The sequence below is a fragment of the Mytilus californianus genome, unplaced genomic scaffold (assembly GCF_021869535.1).
Source record: "Mytilus californianus isolate M0D057914Y unplaced genomic scaffold, xbMytCali1.0.p SCAF_1, whole genome shotgun sequence".
Taxonomy (NCBI): domain Eukaryota; kingdom Metazoa; phylum Mollusca; class Bivalvia; order Mytilida; family Mytilidae; genus Mytilus; species Mytilus californianus.
Window position 1 is genome coordinate 81,300,467 of NW_026262581.1, and position 24,682 is coordinate 81,325,148.

Below are 24,682 nucleotides of genomic sequence, written 5' to 3' on the forward strand. Positions count from 1 at the left end.
TTTCTTAACTTATTAAAACGTCATTTTTAACGTATAAAACGTTATTCTTTTAAAAAAAACTTGATATCTCCTACAAGCTTCAAAAAAACTGAATCAAATATTGTTCTCTGACTTATCAATATGTTTGAAATTTCTGGAAAAAACACGAAATTTACAGCTAAGACAATATTTGGAAATATATAATTGTTAACCTTTGACCCTCACTATCCAAAATTGTGACCACGTCTTAGGCTTCCGGTATCATCAATCTAAAAGCTCATGATTTTCTTTTTCCAAGAACATATAATTTAGCCGTGTGTTCCATGGGTGCATTTAATTATTTTTTTTTATGTTTCTGCCGCTGGTATATATGGAGCAGAGACTGCTTACTTGAGTTCACTGCTGGTTTTTGAAGGGGGTTCGATTGCTTTTGCTTTTGTTTTCAGTGTTGTAATTTTTCCTATATTAGAATGAATTTCATAACAGTGTGGACATGGACACCTACTGTTTAAATGCTTTAAAAATGCTTTATTTGTAAACAAACACTCATACATGCATTGACGGGGGCATACGTATGCTAAATAATACATGTCGTATAAGGAAATGTGCCCGACCTGTTAAATGCAGCTGTTCTGTTGATTTGAAAAACGAATAAACGGATCACAGCGATTTAATTTAGAATTGTACTTATGTTTTTCTTAATTTGTGTTTCAGTATCTATCCATGAATTAAATATGTTCACAATACCTAGAATATTAAACGAGTGCACCGAGTTTAAAGGTTATTATTAAACTGGTACTATTATGTTGACATAATAAACCTGTACATTATCTTGTGTTACAGCTGACCAGTTTAGTCTTGTGCACATGATTCATTATTCCAAAATAGATGTATTGTGAACATATTATTAAATTCGTGGATATATGTTGTAACACAGATACCGAAAAAGAAGTGAGTACAATTTCAAATTGTAAGGGGGCGATCATTCCTGATTCAGTTCAAATTTTAAAGGGAGGGGATGGCTATGCAGGAGGCTTTTGAAATCAGTACGAATACAATTGCAAATAAACATTTATGCAGAATTGTCTCAAATATGCGTCCTCAAATAACATAGTTCAGTAAGACCAAATTCATTAAAATTACCTGCTTAATTTGTAGTAAAAGAATACAGATCCCGTTACTTTTGTTATACATGTTCAGGTATAACAAAATTTAAAATAATTACATGTATCAATGTTTCCACAAAAGCTACTCTGACTCCAATCAACGTAAATTTTGCACACAAGATCGGATTCACTAGCTTCTTGATATTTTCACGAGTTATTTTTTGTTAGAATGATATTTAAATGTTCTCGAAAATCTGATCGTTGGAGTCTTCGATGGGAATTCAAATTTGTACCGTGCAAAAAAATTATGCTGCCCAGAGGACTAAAATGATTTTTTATGAAGGTCCGGGGTTCTTATTACCAACAAAAATAATTTTAGTATGAAAGTTGATTGTAGGTTACTTTACATCAACTCGTACGAATAAATGTTTTCTTATATTTTTTAAGGAGCCACAGAACGTGTGTGCTAGAAAAAACATAACTTTTTTTTCTCGATTTCTTGGTGATATCACCTCTGAATATACTCATTCTGTCAAAAGAAACTTTTTGTTGTGAGTATATAGATATATTCAAAACAAATTCCTATAAACTTTCATGCAAAAACTTTTATTTTATGAATGGACATTTGTAAAGAGAAATTATGTATATCCCCATTGAGGGGCGCTAGCCTGACATACTGTAATTGCGCAAAGTTTTTGTTGTCGACAGCCAGTGATACACACCATTACATTTAATTACTGTGTGTCCATGTCCACGCTGTTATGAAATTCATTCAATTTGGAAATGATCGTGACCGGTGACAGTTGTGTTTTTTCCTGGAACCGTAACTTCAAACTTTCATATTTGGCCAAGGTTAGGATTAAACAATTAACTTTGGCGATGGTTTATCAATTTGGTGATGTCTTGGGTTTAATTAGAGACATTCAGCAATCTGCTTTTATATAAAAAAAAAAATATCAACAAAAATCCCGAACTCAAAGCTATATTAAAAAAGGGGGAAGTCCAAATTATCACCTGACAGGACATTTCAACGTTTTCGAACAGGACTAATGGCGGTGTGGCTAATGAAGCAGATAATGCTGACCCTTCCTGATAAACTGAGTTTACCACCTGTTTTTATACGCCAGTTTACGGGACGTATTATGGTATACCCTTGACCGTCTGTCCGTCCGTCTGTCCGTCCGTCTGTCCGTCTGTCCGTCCGTCCGTCCGTCCGTCGTCAACATGTCGGACATTAAGTAAACAAAAGCTTAACCAATATGCATGAAACTTTGGTGAATGGTTTATATCTATTGACGTGAGCTCCCTTTCGTTTTTTATAAATTTCAGATTTACCGTTTCTGAGTTTTGGGGGTTTTATTCATTAAAAAAGGGGGGATTTTCCAGTTTTCCGACAATAATTCAAGAATGCTTTCACCAACTTGCAAGGAATTTTGGTGTGAATTGTTTATATCTATTGACATGAGCTCCCTTTCAATTTTTATAAATTTTAGATTTTACGTTTCCGAGTTACAGGGTTTTATTCATAAAAAAAGGGGGATTTTCCAGTTTTCGGACAATAACTAAAAAATGCTTTCAGCAGTTCTCATGAAACTTTGGTGAATTGTTTATATCTGTTGATGTAAGCTCCCTTTAGAACTTTGTAAATTTTAGATTTTACATTTCTGAGTTATGGGGTTTTATTCATTAAAAAAGGGGGGATTTTCCAGTTTTTGGACAATAACTCAAAAATGCTTTCAGCAGTTCTCATGAAACTTTGGTGAATTATTTATAGCTATTAATGTAATTCTCCCTATTTATTTTCATAAATTTCAAATATGACATTGAGAAGAAATTGAACTTTATTTGTTTATAGTCTGACAACAGATTTACTAAGTATTACACAACAGCAAGACATCTTTAATTGAAACGTTGTGTACGATGTTCCTACAACACGACGTTACACCAAAAATGGGACGTCAAAGAGGTTCTGAAATTTTGACGTCGATTGATTAAATTTGTTAGTTTCATTCGTTTTTTTATATGTTATGGGTTGATTCTGTCTCTGTTATTTTTGTGATGTATTTTTACCATGAATTACCTCAAATTGTAGAAATTGATTAACAATGTTTACCCTTAATTCCCCTTAAAAGGCTGTATTGTCGTAAATAATGTAGGAAGGCAAAATGGGACGGAATTATTAAATACGGGATCGTCCGTTAAAACGGGTAATACAATCCCGGGTTGTATTATTTCAATGAAACTGTTTTCGTCGATGTTTGCATTTAGTCTTTCAATTACCTCCGTTTCATGCACAAGTTTATTTTGACGAAAAGGTCCGGCTTCGCTAGTAAATGAATTAGTTTCAGTACGACAGTTATAACATGAGTAGCAGGACAAGTCGCGAACTAAAACTTTTCGAGTACTTGTACTTTTAATTTGGTGAATGTACCTTACTGAAGGGGCGACTTTAAATGATCTATATCTATTTCAGGGTACTTCCGCAACATAACGAAAAGTTCACCTTTAACATATAGAGGACTGTCTTGGTGTCTCCAAATTGTCTTTGCAAAAGTTGTACACATCATTCGCATTCTGAATCAAACATTTGCCTCTAGCAACAATAAATCACTAAAAGCTAAAAATGGTTATAAAATATCAAAATTTAATCTGTGTCGAATCTATGTTCCGAGTTTGTCAATATGCACTATTCTTTTTTCGACAGCCTTCAATATCTTTTTCCAAATTTCACCACACGATTTGTTTTTATTATCAGGAACATTTAATTGAAACAAATTTAGCACATGCAACGTCGGAAATAAGCGTTTTTCGGATTTTTCGACGTTTTCACCCGTTTGGACAAAATGACTACCGTTTTGTAATGTTTCGTAGCATTTTATTCCTTTCAGACCCAAGCATGTAGTTAATAAAAAACAAATCTAGGCATTGTGTACTCTTCGTGTATCTAACTTTTGTTTTTATAAATTATAAATAACTTATTGAAATATCAGGTAAAAAACCCGCATTAATTGCTTTGACAAATGAAATATCAACTTGGACAAAATGACTACCGCTTGAAAAACAACTGTAAAGAGAAGATTTTATAGAATCTACAATATTTGAACTCACGAACAATGAGGCAAATCGTTGTACTATTGGTAGATGTTATTATTATCTAACCATTTTTTTTCTGCTATATCTACTTATAAAATACACTTTCAGTCGTTGAGTCAACGAAAAACGTCGTTGGACATTTTTCATATTCCAGCTTAATATGCAGCCGCCGAGTCAAATGAAATTTGACAAAATAATGACTTAATTGTCACAAAGAACAGACACATGTCGTTGTTCTTGCCAAGTTTCAGGAAAATCTGAGAATAAGAAATAGGATCACTATACATAAGAGTTAAAACAGTTGTTCAAAAATGTAACGTTGGACATCCGTTTTTTCACATATAGCTTTGTTGTTTTAATCCTCAAATATACTAGATATTACTAAGCATACGACCAAGAGCTATAAGAACATTATTGAAAACATATACTGAATTTGTTTTTATAGTGGTTAGTGTTTGCTAACATTGTTTTTTGTTTTGCGGAGGAAATGTCGAAGATTCTTTTTTAAATCCTATGGGTTGTAGGAACAGCGTGCGTAACGTTTGAAGATAAATTCAATTCATATAACCAATTTCAAGTTCTTTGACTACATTTATTCAGAAACCTATAATATGTCAAATATTTAATTACAATCCAAATTCAGACCTGTATCAAGCTTGAATATTGTGTCCATTTTTGCCCCAACTGTTGCGGGCGTATCCAGCTGCGCTCAGCGAAGCATTTTATTCTGTTTTTGGTGAAATTAGTGTAACTCAATCTTTTGTCTTTTGTGTAAAGTTTTGCATTGTGTTTAATTGATTTTCATTTCGTCGTTTTCTTTTTTTCAATGGTGTAATATGTTATTAAAAGAGCAGTATATTTTATTTTTTTATTGGACTCTTTTTCTGATACTTTAGTTTCTTTATCAAATTGATCATTTGAAAAACGCTGTTCATTTTTTTGAAAGTTATCTCGAAAGCCGTTTAAATACATTTGCTGGTATCGTTCTATGTTAAAACCAAGGAGGAATATTAACAAGAACATGTTACTGCACGCATAGATGTAGTATATCAAGTACTATCTAATTTACTTCTTCTCACAAGTTAAAAGTTGAAAGATTTTCCAGCTAGTGTTTTAGTTACGTTCAAAAACTAATACAAATGTAATTTTTATTACAGTTGATTATCGGATGGATGGATTTAAATTATATGTGACCAACACATCAACTATTCCACCTGTTAGTTATCTCTGTTATGAAGATCCTGATCCCGGTCTCCCAAACATCACTCAGACAATACCTTGTAATCAACTTGGAAAATATGTCATTTATTACGATGATAAAGGAGATGCAAACAACGGACCTATTGTTGAATTATGTTACGTTGCCATTAACGGTGAGTTTAGTATATATATATATAAATCGTCCATATTTGATGATCTACATTGTAACAATTGGCTATGAATGGCTATACATTTGCCTCATTTTAAGTTGTTAATTTTTTCAGAGTAGGTCGAAAGTATCGGATTCACAAATATTTACGCTTAGTGGATGCTTCGTTGGAAACATTGTTTTCTAGATTCATCAGCATGTACAACAGTCAAAAATTAGTTTTTACAGCTAACGATTGATAAAGACAAGAGAGCTTTAAGCATAAAAAACACATATATTAGTAAACTTTTTCATGCCTAATTAGCAAGAGATATTTTAGACCTCATGATATTTTTTTAAAATATAAAAGTTAACTAAAAATGTATACCTACAATGTGTAATACATACTACTCATGCCATTTTTGTGTTGATTTTAAAACATAAATCTAAGACACATTTAAAGAAAAAACAAAATAAAGTAGCATTTCATTACAATCTACAATTAATGAATTTCTATGGGTTTCACTTGTTGATATTATTTGGATATTTTTAGGATGCCCAAAGAGTCGCTGGGGTAGTACTTGTGAAGAATTTTGTGCGTATTGCATTGAGCAAAGTTGTATTCCTGAAAACGGTTCTTGTGTCTGGGGTTGTGACACAAAACACTGTTTAAATGGTGTTTGCGATAAACATTCTGCAGTTTGTACCGATGGTTGTAAAGAAAGACGCACAGGAAGCTATTGTGACAAGTGTAAGTAATTGTCTACAATTATTAATTTATATTAACGTGTTTTATTACAATGATCGAAATTTCGGCATGTAAAAACAGGTTACACATATATATTACTTTTATGAAGTTTCAACTCAAAAGTTTATACCCAGTTACCAGTGCTTCAATATTGATATGTGCTTAATAATGCGTTTTGGTTCTAAATCAACAGTTTATAAATGATGGAATTTTATTGAAACTATCAAGGTTCAGCCATCGACAAGCAAATTTAACCGTAGATGGTTTTGTAATCATTTTTGGTCTTGATGCTACAAACGTCAATGTATTTGCCTTCTCAACTGCTGGTCCGCGGCTTACATTATGAGCATAAAAGCACATGTTTTAGTACTAGTACCGTATATGAAAGGTTCCAATGAATGTAGACCAATAGACTGTCATACTCCAAGAATGTCATTCTTTTTAGTATAAGTGCTTCGTTATTTTAATAATTCCAATTAAACATTTTTTTAAACTGCATGTTTATCTCACAAACAAACATACTTACATGTCTCATCTAATTTGACATATTTATTCCTATCTATTACCAATTTCATCCTAAAATATAAAACAAGGAATCTACAGCAAACTGCACACATTTTTGTTTTGCAGATAACATAGCATTTGACGGTTTAGTCTCGCAGCATCCAAGTGGTAGTCAACTGGCCAATCTAGCAATTGATGGAAAAAGAGCATCATGTTCCAAAACAAAAGGATCTAGTGTAACATTTCAAGTTGACCTTAAAGACAAAAGTATCGTAAGAGGATTGTTTATCCTTCTCGGTGGTATGTTAATTAACGATAAATATTTAAAATAACTTATTATGTGTCTTTTAAATAATAATACTAGGAATCTTGCTATTAATCTTATAATGCTGTCCATAATGGGTATGATTGCCAATGAGACAACTATCCACCATATGTGGTATGATTGCCAATGAGACAACTATCCACCATATGTGGTATGATTGCCAATGAGACAACTATCCACCAAAGCTCAAATGAAGTGGATGTAAGGAAACAAATTTAACATCACCACATTCTGTATGTGTCTGTCCAAAGTCAGGAGCCTGCAGTTCAGTGGTTTCGTTTGTTCATGTCTGTAATATTTGTTTTTCGCAAATTATTTTGTTATAAATTATGTTGTTAGTTTTCTCAATTGATTTGTTTCGTATTTTTCTTGTCGGGTGCTTTTATAGCCGACTATACGGTATGGGTTTTTCTCATTGTTGTACGGTTGCCTATAATTACTTACATCCACTTCATTTGAAATTTGGTGGATAGTTGTCTCATTGGCAATCATACCACATCTCCTTATTTTCATATCAGTCTACCCTGTCTTGTGCATTTCAAAGTCATGCTAATCAAATATATGTACAATATGCAATGGAACCTTCCCTGCAATCCTATTTGAATCATGACCTGTTTGTTCGAGTTGGGTTTTTTTTACCTCATCTGATGACGTTTTTTGTCTATCAATAGGCCTGACCTTTTGACAAATGCGAAACAGGCACTGTTTATCCTTTTTGCGCACCTAAGCGCATTCAAGGTTTTTAGTTAGCTTTGTGTTGCTCATTCTTTAGTTTTCTGTTTGTCCTTTCGTCAATGGCAATGGTGGTCGCCTGAAATTGCAAAAAAAATCAAATTATTAAAACCTTTCAAAATTATGTCAATGTTATTGACAAATAAATAGCTATAGACTGATATAACTTGAAAATTGCAGTATAGAAAGGTCACTGTTGAAGTCGCTTTGACGTCATAAACATTTCGAAATCTTCAAAAGTAGAATAACAAAACTACCGAACTCCAAGGAAAATTAAAAACGGAAAGTCCCTTATCAAATGGCAAAACCAAAAGCTCAACCGAATGGAAAACAACGGTCATATTCCTGACTTGGTACAGGCATTTCTTTATAACACATAACGTTTGGATCAAAAAAGATATGGGCAAAGTTTACCGAATTTTTTTAAAATAAAATTCACATCTTTGTTAGATACATCGTGTAGCAAAATATCTTTATGGATAAAGCTCTGGCTTATATCTATATATTTATGACTAATCTCAAAATGAGGCTATTTTGGGAGGTTTTTTTTTTTAAAAAGGCATGAAATTTGAAGCCCTAATACACATATAAAAGACAAAACTCAAAATATAAAAACTGATGATTGATAGTCGAGTTTCTTCTGAACTTCTGAGATATGTAATTACCGCAGATTTATGAAAAAGATGATTTCGAATTCAGGGGCTCTTTTCCGTCGATATATCTTTTCATTTCTTAAGTTGATAACTTTTTTCTACATTAACTTGTTATGGATTGGTGTGGTTAGGATCTTGTTATACAGATTGGATGAAATATTGCTATGTTTCTTATTATCTTTCGGCGTTCTTTATTTATACATGACAAACAATACTTAGCAAATGGCATTCATTCATACTGAAAGCTATTATTAATGCCAAACAAACGTAGATTGATTGCTTTTTAAATATTAGTCAATACATCTTGATATCCAAACCGAAATATTTTTTCTTATTGTTTAAGAAGGTACAACAAAAGAGGGTCATCATATCTTGTACGGTTCAAATAACAGCAATACCTGGAATAGTGGAACAGTTTTGTACAATGAGACATATGTGCCTACTGAGATCAACTTTACAGCTTTTTTCAGATTCTTTACTTATGTACCTCCAGTTCATAATCTATTTACTGAACTTGAACTATGTGAAATTGGGATTATTGGTAAGTGCATTTTAAAGAACTCAACACATGGTTAGTATCTATATACGTGAAGGAAATTCTTATATAAAATTAAAATGTTCAGGAAACTTTAAAAAAAAAAACTGTTTTGAAAACGTTTTAGCTAGATTGGAAACAAAGGTCGTTTATATATTGAAGTTGTACTTAATTGTTCAAAACAAACAACTGAAACAAATGCCATTAATAAGTCTGTCGCATGCCGTGGTAACGATGCTCCTACAATACCTCAGTTAAACGTAACAGTGAGGATTTCCTCCAAAAGCTGTACGTTTACGTGTGTGTGTGTGTGGGGGGGGGGGGTTGACTGTCCTATATATATCTCTTACAATGTTAAGATAAATAAAAAAAAAATGATGAATAACTCCGGCAACTATTTCTCAGGGATCCATTAGTATTTTATGTATAGAAAATGTTCGCTCTCTATTCAACACACAATCAGGTTCCTATGGCAGTCAAAATTCAAATCTTCATCCTGGTCGACTTCTATTACGGAACATACTTATTGGTAATTGTGTAAACTGGACGTTTAGTAAACCAACTATAAAGCAATGAAAACAACTTAAAACGTATATGAACTGAACAGTACCGTGTTCAATCTGAATGTTTATCACTATCCTTAGCATGTTAAATTATACTCGAACCCTTTGCCAATATCGACTTGTCGAGTTCCTTCGGTGTGAAGTTTAACAAAACTTATCAGCGACATCACAGTTGGAGATCATAACTGATCGTCGATATCACAATGTGAGAGCAGAACTTATCAATCTGACTTTCGATAAAACAACTATGCGTGGCACAATATCGAAGGAAAGTTAAAACGACTAGAATTAGTAAGACCAACAAATAATTGAGCATTATATGTATATGATATAGGCATTTTCTAAATTTAGTCATTTTGTAAAATGACTGAATTTTCAGGCAATTAATAAAATGGGTAACCTTGACAGGTATTCTATAGAATAACTAAAAACAGCTAGTCATTTTGTAAAATGACTGAAATTTTGAAACAAAATTCCACAAATTACCTGTTCAGGTAATAAAAGATAAATATATTGAGATGCATATGACCAAAAACACAATATCGTGCAAAGTAAATAACCAATGGTTCCGTAAAATTGAGTTTATACTTAAAAAACCTGCTGGGAAAGTTTGTATTCTTTTTAGTGAAACTACGTTAAGTATGTACTCACTCTGTATTTCGTATAGTATTTTTATAATCTTCTTGTCATGGTGGCAGAAGAACAAATTGTTCTTACAATGAACAAAATTACAAACGAATTTTTGAAAATCTAGATTCAAAACAGAAGTGTGTAATATGATCCAGAGAAAAAGAAGCAAAGTTTTATTGACTTATTGTTGTTTGTTTTGCATTCGGTAGAAAATAGTTCATGCATATTTAAGACGAGTTCAAATTGATAATAAAAGATGTAAGTTCTGTAATGGAAGACCCGTATAAAGGACAGGAATTATGTCTGTCGCTTAAAATGAAAGGATGTTGGATAGCGACAGAAAATTGGTCTCGAATCGTTCCCTTCTATATACTAGTATATCATGGCTTTGGCCACGCAAGGCCGTGATTGGTTGTGATGCAAAGATATAAGTATCGCTAGCTTCGCAGCCTCAGTGGAATTTTTGGGTCTTTACCATCTGACGAATTAATGCAATGTTAGTTAACCATAGTTAAAATCTCGAAAATCGACCAGGAAGAGACAAATAAAAGTGCATCGACAGGGTAAGCGTCTCCCGACATGCGTATATCTACTTCAGCCTGTTAAATGCTCTGATGAGCGAAAACGATATCAGTCAACCTAATCATGATAATGTGACTTTGAATCTGTTAGGACACATGATAAAGAAGATATTCATGTGTGTGCTTTTTGCGAAACCCAATTATTGTTGGTCGAACATTAAGTGTTTTATCAGACAAAGTATTGAAAAGCTAAATGTTTGATGGTTCTGGTTTCTCCAAATGTGGTTGTAGTGCTAAGTCCCGATTTTACGTAAAGAGATGTATTTGCCAAAAAAAATCAGGACAAATATGTAACAGATCCTTTCATCCAAGCATCATATGAAATAAAAAACAAGTGTCGAGTTTGGTGCTTGTGGGAATTTTGAATAATTCAGTAGAATTTATTTTGAATTATTAAAACTCTTTAAGTGCAAGTTTTAGAATTCAGTTATTATCATATATAAAACTGTTCTGTTTTTCGATAATTTCAGGTGCTCAATTTTTATGAATATTTCGTTCTATGAAATATAAAATAATTTCAGGCATTATCTAAAATGCCTTTTAATTCTGAAAAAAATTGTCAATATATAAAATGCCTGAATCTCACATGCATTTTAGAAAATGCCTAAAGTTTTCAGGAATTTTACAAAATGCCTAGATTTAGAAAATGTCTGTCATGTATAGATATCGTAAAGAAGCTGAAGCGAAAATTTAACAAATGTTCTACGAGTGTGAAGATTCAACTGTTTCAGTCTTATTGTATGAATGTCTATTGTGTATCTTTATATGTGGTCTAAATGTAAGTCTGCCTCTTTAAATAAAATGCATTTAATGTATAATAATGCTTTCAGAATAATAATGGAACATCAATATAGATGTAGTGCAAGTAATATTTTTGTCGTAAATGAAGTTGTGTCTTTCAAGGAAGTTATGCGAAAGTCAATGTTTAGTTTGTTAAATTGATTGAAATTATCTCAAAATCAGTTGGTTAATACAACTATCGGAAGTGATTTATTGTATTCTTTAACATTGTTGAGAGTATGGTACAATGAGTTATATCTAAATTTTGAATTATAATTAATACTGTAAATATTTTAACATTGTATTCTGTTTAAACAGAATATTTTGTTTCATGTATATATATATGGACCTTTTGAGTCTAAAATCAAGATAATGTTATCTTATCACATCAGCCGATTAACTCAATTGGAAGCTATTTTATCGTTTACCGCTTCATTTGTTAAAAATGATATATATTATTACTCTCGAGTGATTTTTAAAGAAGTCCATGTGGAGAACCCCCGATGTTCTATTCAAATCTTTCTTAATTGTGTAAAAACACACATTTCAATTCGTATTTCATTTTAGATTAAAGTGATTGCTTTTTTTTTTGTTAACCATGCTATTTCTGTGCTAGATACACCTTACTTCGGTACGAATTGTCAAATACAAAGTTTGATATCATTTCTCATTAAGATAATTAATGCTTTACAATTGTAAAAACCTATCTTGTTTCGTTCATTTGCCTGAACAGAACTATATTAATCAAAATTATTTTTGCAATATGAAGGTAAGATAATTATTATTTGCAAACATTATTTTTTATTTTTAGATTTTTATTGGTGGAATTTTACGCTGCCACCATTTTCATTTTGAAATGTACATTTTCTACTTGAGTCACCGAAACGTCCATTACAAATCCTAAGACCTGTTGATTGCTTCATTAAAAAATAAGATAACTCATTTAGAAGAACAGCTGACGTCGACGATAAACTAAGCATGCACATATATCACCAATGGAATATTATGTGTTCAATGATGTCTCCATAGTGTTCCGAATGCTTTCTAGCAATTAAATTCGACAATTGTTTATTCTACCGTACATGTAACACTGTATTCCGTTTAAATAGTTGCAAACGAAGACAAATAAAAACCAGATGGAATATCACATATTCATTTCTTAAAATAATCCAAAACTAATGAGAGCATTCGGTGTTTCTCTTGCTCCGATTCCGAATAAAAAATTGTATAAGAAAAATTACAGAAGTTATTTTATACCTCTGCAACCAAGTTTTACGAGGTCATTCAATCAGTATGTTTCGACATTTTGATACGGTCCCTTTATTTTTGTAGTCCGTGTAGGTATCTGTGTCGGTGTAAGTGTCAGTGTAGACGACTTTTCGAAAATTTCTATTTAATATGCATTCACGCTTGGGTTACACTTATTCACAAATTTAACAGCTTTGTCAAATGCGAAATATTTAAAGGCAACCTTGCATAAACTACAGATGTTTGAATCAACAAAAATAAAATACAGGATTTCATAAATATAATTAAATTGTGATGTTGAGGTACGACAAATCGACCACAAACCTAAAAACAATCAATACAGAAAAGACATTCACAGGGGCAACGTACGTTACATATCTATCCTTAAAAGGAGATACGAAGTAAAAACCAATTAGACAGCAACCTAACGACTAAAATAACTAAAGAACATTGATAGGGCAACACATAACAACTCTTTATTTTTCATATATATTACAAACAAGTACACTCTTTTTGGAAAAAACCTTTGTCCATAATTAAGTCTTTATAGCATAAACCACAAAACCTCAATAGTATCGTAAATGTTCACAATTTCCGTTGATCCTACTGCCAAATATATTTTTAGATTGCGGACAGAATTGGTAATTGAAAATATTAGCAAATGCGAAATATTTTAAGGCAACCTTGCATAAACTACAGATGTTTGAATCAACAAGGATAGATTATGTATTAGCAATAAATCATCGTCACACGTTTTATGTTCATCGGTGTCAATTTATCAATGAAATGCAGGCGACGTCATTTATACAGCATAACAACTATGAGCGAAACGTTTTGTACGCGTAAAAAGAGTAATTTATCTACTTCATGTAATTTCAAACATTTTGCAGATAAAAAACAATAAGGGCATTTTTTATATATTTACTCAAACAGCTCGAATAATAGCTTGCTCTTGTAGGCTCGTTTGTTATTCTTGCTGATAAGTTCAGTATCTAAAAAAGTTCTACTTTTATCAATAGATTAAGTAATTTATGAGGAAAATGCTATAAAAATTGAGTGACGAATTTTGATAACACAATTATTCCAACTATATTTTTACTTTCCAGGTTGTCCTCCTACACACTATGGACCTTTCTGTAATACCACGTGTCCACAAAACTGTAATGGACCATGTGACCTTGATGTCGGGAATTGTATATTTGGTTGTATAGATGGATGGACTGGGAGTAGATGTGAAAAAGGTAAAAACATTATTGTGTGTTCTAATCATTAACTAATATTTCTAATAAAAACACAGTATGAAATGTTTTTGCTCAACAAGTGTACAAAGCAACACAAATAATTTTTGAATCAATCTTTTACCAATACGATCGGATCAGATATTTGACTTTAAAGGAATGGCAAAGGGAATCAATATTCATTTAAAGCATAACCCCAAAAAATAACTATTACATTACTCTTTAAAGTAATATGAAACATCAAAGTAAAATAAAGTTGAATATGTTTTATTATAAAACAAGTTTACGTGAATTTTCTAATTTTTGCTATTGAATTATTGTCTTCCCGTACACTAAATCGCCGATATTTTCCCGTATGCAGTGACCCTAATAACGAGACCTCCTGTTAGAACTCGACCACCGCACAGCGCAACTGCGAGTGGAAAACCGTGATGAAAGAATGTAAACAAACGTGCACTGAAATGTAAATAGTAATAACTGATTCTTAAAGAACAAATTGAATACAAAAAATCATTTAACAACTGTTAAGGAAAAGTTTAATCAACAAATGGGAACGCATGGAAAAAAAAATATATCATGGCTCTATCAATTCACTTATTTGTCACGTGCTCTGTGTTGAATTTTTATCAATGACACCATCCGGTTAACTTCGGCATCAAAATCGAAATTTAATTAGCTTGCAATCGACAAATCCTGGAATGAAATATTATTTGTCGATAATACGTTATAGATTCATAATAAATATAAAAAACGTAGATACAGGACTTAGTTTAGTATATATGCATGCATTGGTTAGAGAATTTTTATAACATGAAAATTACAAGAAACTGGTTTCATATGACTTTAAACGGAGAGAGGACCTCAAAATCGAATTCAACAGAGGTAAAACAAACATTTTCGCTAAGTACGATAAGACATTTGATGAACTGTTCCGGAAATATGTAAACCCGCAGAATATCAAATATGTAGCAAAAAATGGTTTTTGGGTTTTTAACCGAATTTTGAAAGTTATTGTTTAATTTTTCTAACTTTTTTTAAGACTCAGGACGGCATTAAGCTGTACGGTTTTTTTTAATTTGTTTTTGGGGGTTTTTGTAGTTTTTGTGTTCTTATTGATGTAAACCCACATCTCCTTGTATTCATACTTTTTTTCAAAATAAAAATTATTTTAAATCATAACCTTAAAATGATAAAATTATTCAGTCCCCAAAAGATTGACTAATGGGTGGATAACGACTACAGAGACTGAAGATTTACAAGCGGTGTCAGTTCTTAGCACTGTTATTTTTATTTTTTTCCTTTCCTTGAAAAACGTTTTGGTAGATTAGTAATAACAGAAAGCGATTCAAGTAAACAAATGTATTACAGACCACAGCAACCATCATACTCCCGACTCTCCCTTAAAAAAAGACAAACAACAACAACAAAAATACAAAATAAAGATTTAAAACATTTAACCATCGAACTATAGTTCCATAAAAGGAACTGTAAGGACAAAACAATGCGAACTCTGGGTAGCCAAGCAAGTAAATCATCGAGAATTCAGATCAAATCAAAATAAAAAAACGAATGTCGAGAAAAAATTAGATGAAATTAATGGTAAAAAAAACTAAAAAAAAACCTCAGTGCAACAAAACCAATATGTACGAAGTGCTGTTTTGAAATGATCTTGTGTTCTACATTTTGTCACCGAGACAAGAAAAAATATTCAATGGTAAATAAGTTTTAAAAATCATTTTGGCTCTATGTTGATGGTGAATTACGGACAGTGTAAATCTTGAATTCCATATTCGTAGAACATATGTAGCAATTATATATTAGCTGAGTTAGTCAACCCCTGCTTTCTTTAACTGTTATAGCTATTAGGGCGAGTATTTTTTTTTCGAAGAGACTGTTGGTAAAAGACTTGAATGCACCCATTTAATATACGGCTATATACTTTATAACATTCGAAAGCTTATTATCTGAACGTAATGTTTTGTTTGGTTTTTAACATTTCGAATTAGACATTTTTTCTTTAAAGCAATGCCAAATGTCAATTACATAAAATTTCCTTTTTTTCCCAAAAAATATACAAAGTAACTTTTTTTCGGCTATATTACGATATCTCCTGAGATGGTTTGGTGTATTTTTATGGAGATATATGATTTTAAGAATTTTAAAAATATTAAGCTAACTCTATATTTGTCTGATATGTACTGCAAAAAAAGTGTTCACCAATGATACAGAATGACTTAAGTCAATTCTATCGATAGTATATCATGTATATATAGAGAAAAAATCAGATTGAAGGGAAATTTTAAGCATTTGTCTTAAGATATTTCCCTCGTTTCTTCACATTAAACAGAAAAAACCCACTTGGGTTTGATATATACATTAGAAAGTTAATCTTAACAACCATGCAACTGAACCCCCTTTATTTTTATTTATTTACTTTTTTGCCGACGCTTATCTTAATATTTCGGATTACAATATGTTTGATTCTTTTATATCAATATATATCAGATATGTAATTAAAAATTGAAATTAAACGGCGTTTTCATGTTGTCCTTTGTTCAAAGTTTAACAGGGACCCCAGTTATATCAATTTGTAGAACAGATCACAAAATCAAGGAAGAAGATACATTTCCAACACAATAACAACATGAAAGTCAATGTAATTTTATCATGATAATATTTGTTTTTTTAAATTTCGAATCTTAAAATTGCTTATTTCCACAGTCGAGTAAATATTACATAAAATGTTAAGTATCATCACAATATTTGCAACTTTCTTTTGCACCTTTGGTGCTTTCTTTAATATTAATCATTGGTAAAGTGTTTAAAAACATAGGCCATATAGTGGAGCGGCTAATGTTCAAAAAGACGCTTAGTTAACGAGTTTAAATTACCTAAATACCTCATGGAATAATAATGTCTTAAAATGTCTTTCGATCATTCAACTTCAAAAAACTATTTGTCGTCAATGTCAAATGTGGTACCAATGACGTAAAAAAAACGACCTTAACTGACGTTACCCAAATGTCATCGAAGACCACACTCCTGTTAAGATGGACTAATATCATACTTAACCATTTTCTAAACGTGATTTGTGAACTAAATTGTTAATATGGTAACTCCTGATTTTCATACATTATACTGTTATAAGGGCATGTTTAATAAGTGCTATGTTTTTAGCACAGAGCATATAAAAAGTGTGAATAAAAACACCAAAAAAATCACTGTTTTTCACCTAGCATTATTTGCACATGCAAATAAATGTGTATTTTAAAGGTACAACCGTAATGCCGTCGTATAGTATTTCAATCGACCCGATTTACTTTTTGAAGAAAATTTATAATAAGCAATATAACTGGTTAAACATCTGCATGTTATCAGAATTTCAATTCCGGGTATTTGTCATACATGAACCGATACTGTTCTGGTTTCTAGTTATAAGCTCACATTAGGCAACTTTGTGATGGTTATTTGTAGTTATTGTCACGCTTATGTCTTGTTTACTTTAGAATAAATGAAGCATTGCGATTCATTCATGTTGTTAGGTATTGTTGTTTAGTCGTGTTTGTTGAATTTAGCCGTGAACGTGACAATCATTGTAGGGTGCGTTTGGTTTTCAGGTGTGTTCTTGGCTATTCAAGTAAAAGGACAATAACACTAGTTCGTTAAAAATGGTTCCGTCCGATGCCAAGAAAATGTGCTCTGAAGTTGGAGTTGACAAATACATTACCTGCATTTATGTATTTGCTGAAATTTTAAGAATAGCAACCGAATCTAGAAAAAAAGTCTGATATATACTGCAGCAGTGAGACGTGATTATTTATTTATTATATTTCAGTGAACTATGTAATGTTACGTCAACTGGTTCAACCATATTTAGGTATCACAGGTCTTGTTTTAACAGCTACACAAGTAAACAGAATTTGAAATCAGTAGCACGGTTGAAAAGGAAGCATAGGATATGAAGCCAGATTTATTCAATTCTTCGTTGGTTGAAAGAAATGTTGACCCGTCCTCTCGATACATTAAACATGTTAAAGTGTATAATTTGCAACAAAATGTCTCATAGAAAGTGATAAGATTACATACCATGCTTGAAGATTAGCAAATTTTAATGATGGTGCTGTTAGAGCAAACGACGCTGATATGATATACCAAAAACAGCATGAGAATTTGCTAGATAACACAATTGATCATGCTGCATGTTTGAGAACATGTTTGGCATAAAATGCGGTGTGATGCGTACAGTGTGTGTGTTGTGGTGTCTTGTGCTTGTCACTTTTGGCTTACAACCTCACCACTGGCTAGCAGCTTGCTGTGAAAAGGAAGCCAATTGCGTAAGTCTTCTCTGCCAGTTATAGCCTCTCATGCAGTAAGACCTATGTGGCCCAGATATGAGATCCTCCTCGAGGTGATAGATGGTAACTGGGCACCTTGCGGCCTCAGGCTAAACCACAAGGTCTCGGAGGAGATTAGGCCACTAGATGCATGGCATGCTAGGCCCACCGGCATGTGGACATGCCCTGATACCTGCAAACCTAGTCTCCAACTATGGGTAAAATAGTTCCATTGCCTTGTGAATGGCTTTGAAGAGTCAAAGGCTATGGGAGAAAATCCAGACAGAAAATCCGGGTAGATGCAACTCGTCAACAGTGGGAACTGTCAGCATCTACGTGAAGGAAACCCAAAGAGAAAACCCGGCCCACCAGAGTGGAGGTTTGGCGTGGTGCTTACAACTCCACCCTGTAAAAAGAACTTTGTTACGGAAACTGATAACCAGAAATTAACTCAACATCTTGGCAATAACGGTGATCTCCAGACTTCAAATGAGCATATGACTGCTACTAGTACTAGCACAATCAGATCATCTTTATTGCATCCGAAACAATCTTGTTACATTGGGGCATGGAATGTGCGGACGATGTATGAGATCGGGAAAACAGCACAAATAGAAAGAGGAATGGCAAAATATAAGATCAACATTCTAGGCATAAGTGAAAGCAGATGGACAGGAAATGGGACAGTTACAACAACATCTAATAATACCATTATATACTCAGGAAGAGAAGATAACCAACATAGAGAAGGTGTAGCCATCATTATGACACCAACAGCAAAGAAAAGTCTTATTGAATGGAAGCCATTTAACGAAAGAATAATAACAGCTAGAAAGTACACAAAACTACTATTATACAATGTTATGCACCTACAAATGATGCAGAAGAAGATCGAAAAGATACCTTCTACCAACAGCTACAAAAGACCATTGATAAATCACCAACACATGACCTTTTGCTGGTGATAGGAGACCTGAATGCTAAAGTTGGAAATTCAAACGAAAAGAGAGAAAGAACTATGGGAAAGCATGGGTGTGGAGAAATGAATGACAATGGGGAGAGACTAGCAGACCTCTGTGGAATGAATAATCTTGTGATTGGTTATATCATCTTCTGCCACAAAGAAATTCATAAGAAAACATGGTTGTCACCAAATGGAAAAGACACAATCAAATTGACCATATCATTATAAATGGGCGTTGGAGACAATCTTTGAAAATGTGGTTGTTCGTCGAGGAGCCCATGTAGGTAGGGCCATCATCTACTACTAGCTAAGATCAAGATACACCTCAGGAAAGCACCATCAAAAGCAGAGCCAATCCAGCATAGATTCCATACAACAAGGCTAAAAGACCCTACAATTAATAAAAAGGTCATCCTAACATTAAGAAACAAGTTTCAAGCACTATGAGATATTGGTGAAAGATTAGAACAAGACGTGGAATCCACCTGGAAAGATATTAAAGACAGCTACACTCATGCATGCAGAACAGTGCTTGGTACCAGAATGAAGAATGACAAGAAATGAATAAAAGTGGAAACATAAGCCCTTATAGATAAAAGAAGAAACCCGAAAGAGAAAAATGGAGTGCAAGATCAGAAAGACTTATAGAAAAATGTAACAAAGAGTACTCTCAAGTCAATAAAGAAACCAAACGGAAACTCAGAAACGACAAAAGAGAATATTAGGACAAAAATGCAAATTAGGTAGAACCAGCAGCCAACAGAGGAGAGATGAGTGAAGTTTATAGAACCTCGAGAGAATTAACAGGAAACTTTAACTCATGTAGTGGACCTGTTAAGGATAAAAATGGAGCCACGATCACCATAGAATATGAACAGCTGATAGCTGAAGCATTGCGATTCATTCATGTTGTTAGGTATTGTTGTTTAGTCGTGTTTGTTGAATTTAGCCGTGAACGTGACAATCATTGTAGGGTGCGTTTGGTTTTCAGGTGTGTTCTTGGCTATTCAAGTAAAAGGACAATAACACTAGTTCGTTAAAAATGGTTCCGTCCGATGCCAAGAAAATGTGCTCTGAAGTTGGAGTTGACAAATACATTACCTGCATTTATGTATTTGCTGAAATTTTAAGAATAGCAACCGAATCTAGAAAAAAAGTCTGATATATACTGCAGCAGTGAGACGTGATTATTTATTTATTTTATTTCAGTGAACTATGTAATGTTACGTCAACTGGTTCAACCATATTTAGGTATCACAGGTCTTGTTTTAACAGCTACACAAGTAAACAGAATTTGAAATCAGTAGCACGGTTGAAAAGGAAGCATAGGATATGAAGCCAGATTTATTCAATTCTTCGTTGGTTGAAAGAAATGTTAACCCGTCCTCTCGATACATTAAACATGTTAAAGTGTATAATTTGCAACAAAATGTCTCATAGAAAGTGATAAGATTACATACCATGCTTGAAGATTAGCAAATTTTAATGATGGTGCTGTTAGAGCAAACGACGCTGATATGATATACCAAAAACAGCATGAGAATTTGCTAGATAACACAATTGATCATGCTGCATGTTTGAGAACATGTTTGGCATAAAATGCGGTGTGATGCGTACAGTGTGTGTGTTGTGGTGTCTTGTGCTTGTCACTTTTGGCTTACAACCTCACCACTGGCTAGCAGCTTGCTGTGAAAAGGAAGCCAATTGCGTAAGTCTTCTCTGCCAGTTATAGCCTCTCATGCAGTAAGACCTATGTGGCCCAGATATGAGATCCTCCTCGAGGTGATAGATGGTAACTGGGCACCTTGCGGCCTCAGGCTAAACCACACGGTCTCGGAGGAGATTAGGCCACTAGATGCATGGCATGCTAGGCCCACCGGCATGTGGACATGCCCTGATACCTGCAAACCTAGTCTCCAACTATGGGTAAAATAGTTCCATTGCCTTGTGAATGGCTTTGAAGAGTCAAAGGCTATGGGAGAAAATCCAGACAGAAAATCCGGGTAGATGCAACTCGTCAACAGTGGGAACTGTCAGCATCTACGTGAAGGAAACCCAAAGAGAAAACCCGGCCCACCAGAGTGGAGGTTTGGCGTGGTGCTTACAACTCCACCCTGTAAAAAGAACTTTGTTACGGAAACTGATAACCAGAAATTAACTCAACATCTTGGCAATAACGGTGATCTCCAGACTTCAAATGAGCATATGACTGCTACTAGTACTAGCACAATCAGATCATCTTTATTGCATCCGAAACAATCTTGTTACATTGGGGCATGGAATGTGCGGACGATGTATGAGATCGGGAAAACAGCACAAATAGAAAGAGGAATGGCAAAATATAAGATCAACATTCTAGGCATAAGTGAAAGCAGATGGACAGGAAATGGGACAGTTACAACAACATCTAATAATACCATTATATACTCAGGAAGAGAAGATAACCAACATAGAGAAGGTGTAGCCATCATTATGACACCAACAGCAAAGAAAAGTCTTATTGAATGGAAGCCATTTAACGAAAGAATAATAACAGCTAGAAAGTACACAAAACTACTATTATACAATGTTATGCACCTACAAATGATGCAGAAGAAGATCGAAAAGATACCTTCTACCAACAGCTACAAAAGACCATTGATAAATCACCAACACATGACCTTTTGCTGGTGATAGGAGACCTGAATGCTAAAGTTGGAAATTCAAACGAAAAGAGAGAAAGAACTATGGGAAAGCATGGGTGTGGAGAAATGAATGACAATGGGGAGAGACTAGCAGACCTCTGTGGAATGAATAATCTTGTGATTGGTTATATCATCTTCTGCCACAAAGAAATTCATAAGAAAACATGGTTGTCACCAAATGGAAAAGACACAATCAAATTGACCATATCATTATAAATGGGCGTTGGAGACAATCTTTGAAAATGTGGTTGTTCGTCGAGGAGCCCATGTAGGTAGGGCCATTATCTACTACTAGCTAAGATCAAGATACACCTCAGGAAAGCACCATCAAAAGCAGAGCCAATCCAGCATAGATTCCATACAACAAGGCTAAAAGACCCTACAATTAATAAAAAGGTCATCCTAACATTAAGAAACAAGTTTCAAGCACTATGAGATATTGGTGAAAGATTAGAACAAGACGTGGAATCCACCTGGAAAGATATTAAAGACAGCTACACTCATGCATGCAGAACAGTGCTTGGTACCAGAATGAAGAATGACAAGAAATGAATAAAAGTGGAAACATAAGCCCTTATAGATAAAAGAAGAAACCCGAAAGAGAAAAATGGAGTGCAAGATCAGAAAGACTTATAGAAAAATGTAACAAAGAGTACTCTCAAGTCAATAAAGAAACCAAACGGAAACTTAGAAACGACAAAAGAGAATATTAGGACAACAATGCAAATTAGGTAGAACCAGCAGCCAACAGAGGAGACATGAGTGAAGTTTATAGAACCTCGAGAGAATTAACAGGAAACTTTAACTCATGTAGTGGACCTGTTAAGGATAAAAATGGAGCCACGATCACCTTAGAATATGAACAGCTGATAGCTGAAGCATTGCGATTCATTCATGTTGTTAGGTATTGTTGTTTAGTCGTGTTTGTTGAATTTAGCCGTGAACGTGACAATCATTGTAGGGTGCGTTTGGTTTTCAGGTGTGTTCTTGGCTATTCAGGTAAAAGGACAATAACACTAGTTCGTTAAAAATGGTTCCGTCCGATGCCAAGAAAATGTGCTCTGAAGTTGGAGTTGACAAATACATTACCTGCATTTATGTATTTGCTGAAATTTTAAGAATAGCAACCGAATCTAGAAAAAAAGTCTGATATATACTGCAGCAGTGAGACGTGATTATTTATTTATTTTATTTCAGTGAACTATGTAATGTTACGTCAACTGGTTCAACCATATTTAGGTATCACAGGTCTTGTTTTAACAGCTACACAAGTAAACAGAATTTGAAATCAGTAGCACGGTTGAAAAGGAAGCATAGGATATGAAGCCAGATTTATTCAATTCTTCGTTGGTTGAAAGAAATGTTGACCCGTCCTCTCGATACATTAAACATGTTAAAGTGTATAATTTGCAACAAAATGTCTCATAGAAAGTGATAAGATTACATACCATGCTTGAAGATTAGCAAATTTTAATGATGGTGCTGTTAGAGCAAACGACGCTGATATGATATACCAAAAACAGCATGAGAATTTGCTAGATAACACAATTGATCATGCTGCATGTTTGAGAACATGTTTGGCATAAAATGCGGTGTGATGCGTACAGTGTGTGTGTTGTGGTGTCTTGTGCTTGTCACTTTTGGCTTACAACCTCACCACTGGCTAGCAGCTTGCTGTGAAAAGGAAGCCAATTGCGTAAGTCTTCTCTGCCAGTTATAGCCTCTCATGCAGTAAGACCTATGTGGCCCAGATATGAGATCCTCCTCGAGGTGATAGATGGTAACTGGGCACCTTGCGGCCTCAGGCTAAACCACAAGGTCTCGGAGGAGATTAGGCCACTAGATGCATGGCATGCTAGGCCCACCGGCATGTGGACATGCCCTGATACCTGCAAACCTAGTCTCCAACTATGGGTAAAATAGTTCCATTGCCTTGTGAATGGCTTTGAAGAGTCAAAGGCTATGGGAGAAAATCCAGACAGAAAATCCGGGTAGATGCAACTCGTCAACAGTGGGAACTGTCAGCATCTACGTGAAGGAAACCCAAAGAGAAAACCCGGCCCACCAGAGTGGAGGTTTGGCGTGGTGCTTACAACTCCACCCTGTAAAAAGAACTTTGTTACGGAAACTGATAACCAGAAATTAACTCAACATCTTGGCAATAACGGTGATCTCCAGACTTCAAATGAGCATATGACTGCTACTAGTACTAGCACAATCAGATCATCTTTATTGCATCCGAAACAATCTTGTTACATTGGGGCATGGAATGTGCGGACGATGTATGAGATCGGGAAAACAGCACAAATAGAAAGAGGAATGGCAAAATATAAGATCAACATTCTAGGCATAAGTGAAAGCAGATGGACAGGAAATGGGACAGTTACAACAACATCTAATAATACCATTATATACTCAGGAAGAGAAGATAACCAACATAGAGAAGGTGTAGCCATCATTATGACACCAACAGCAAAGAAAAGTCTTATTGAATGGAAGCCATTTAACGAAAGAATAATAACAGCTAGAAAGTACACAAAACTACTATTATACAATGTTATGCACCTACAAATGATGCAGAAGAAGATCGAAAAGATACCTTCTACCAACAGCTACAAAAGACCATTGATAAATCAC

The 24,682-nt window shown here is 33.9% G+C and overlaps 1 protein-coding gene across 2 annotated transcripts in view; it reads left to right on the forward strand.

Annotated features, from left to right (window-relative positions):
- Window positions 1-24,682, forward strand: part of LOC127724556 (receptor-type tyrosine-protein phosphatase T-like) — a 177,609-nt gene that overhangs the window by 83,150 nt on the left and 69,777 nt on the right. For both annotated transcript variants that reach the window (XM_052231547.1, XM_052231540.1), the window contains exons 4-8: window positions 5,336-5,551; window positions 6,080-6,277; window positions 6,905-7,078; window positions 8,832-9,029; window positions 13,932-14,066. In XM_052231547.1, the coding sequence (XP_052087507.1) occupies window positions 5,336-5,551; window positions 6,080-6,277; window positions 6,905-7,078; window positions 8,832-9,029; window positions 13,932-14,066 (921 nt within the window). The remainder of the gene's footprint in view (window positions 1-5,335; window positions 5,552-6,079; window positions 6,278-6,904; window positions 7,079-8,831; window positions 9,030-13,931; window positions 14,067-24,682) is intronic.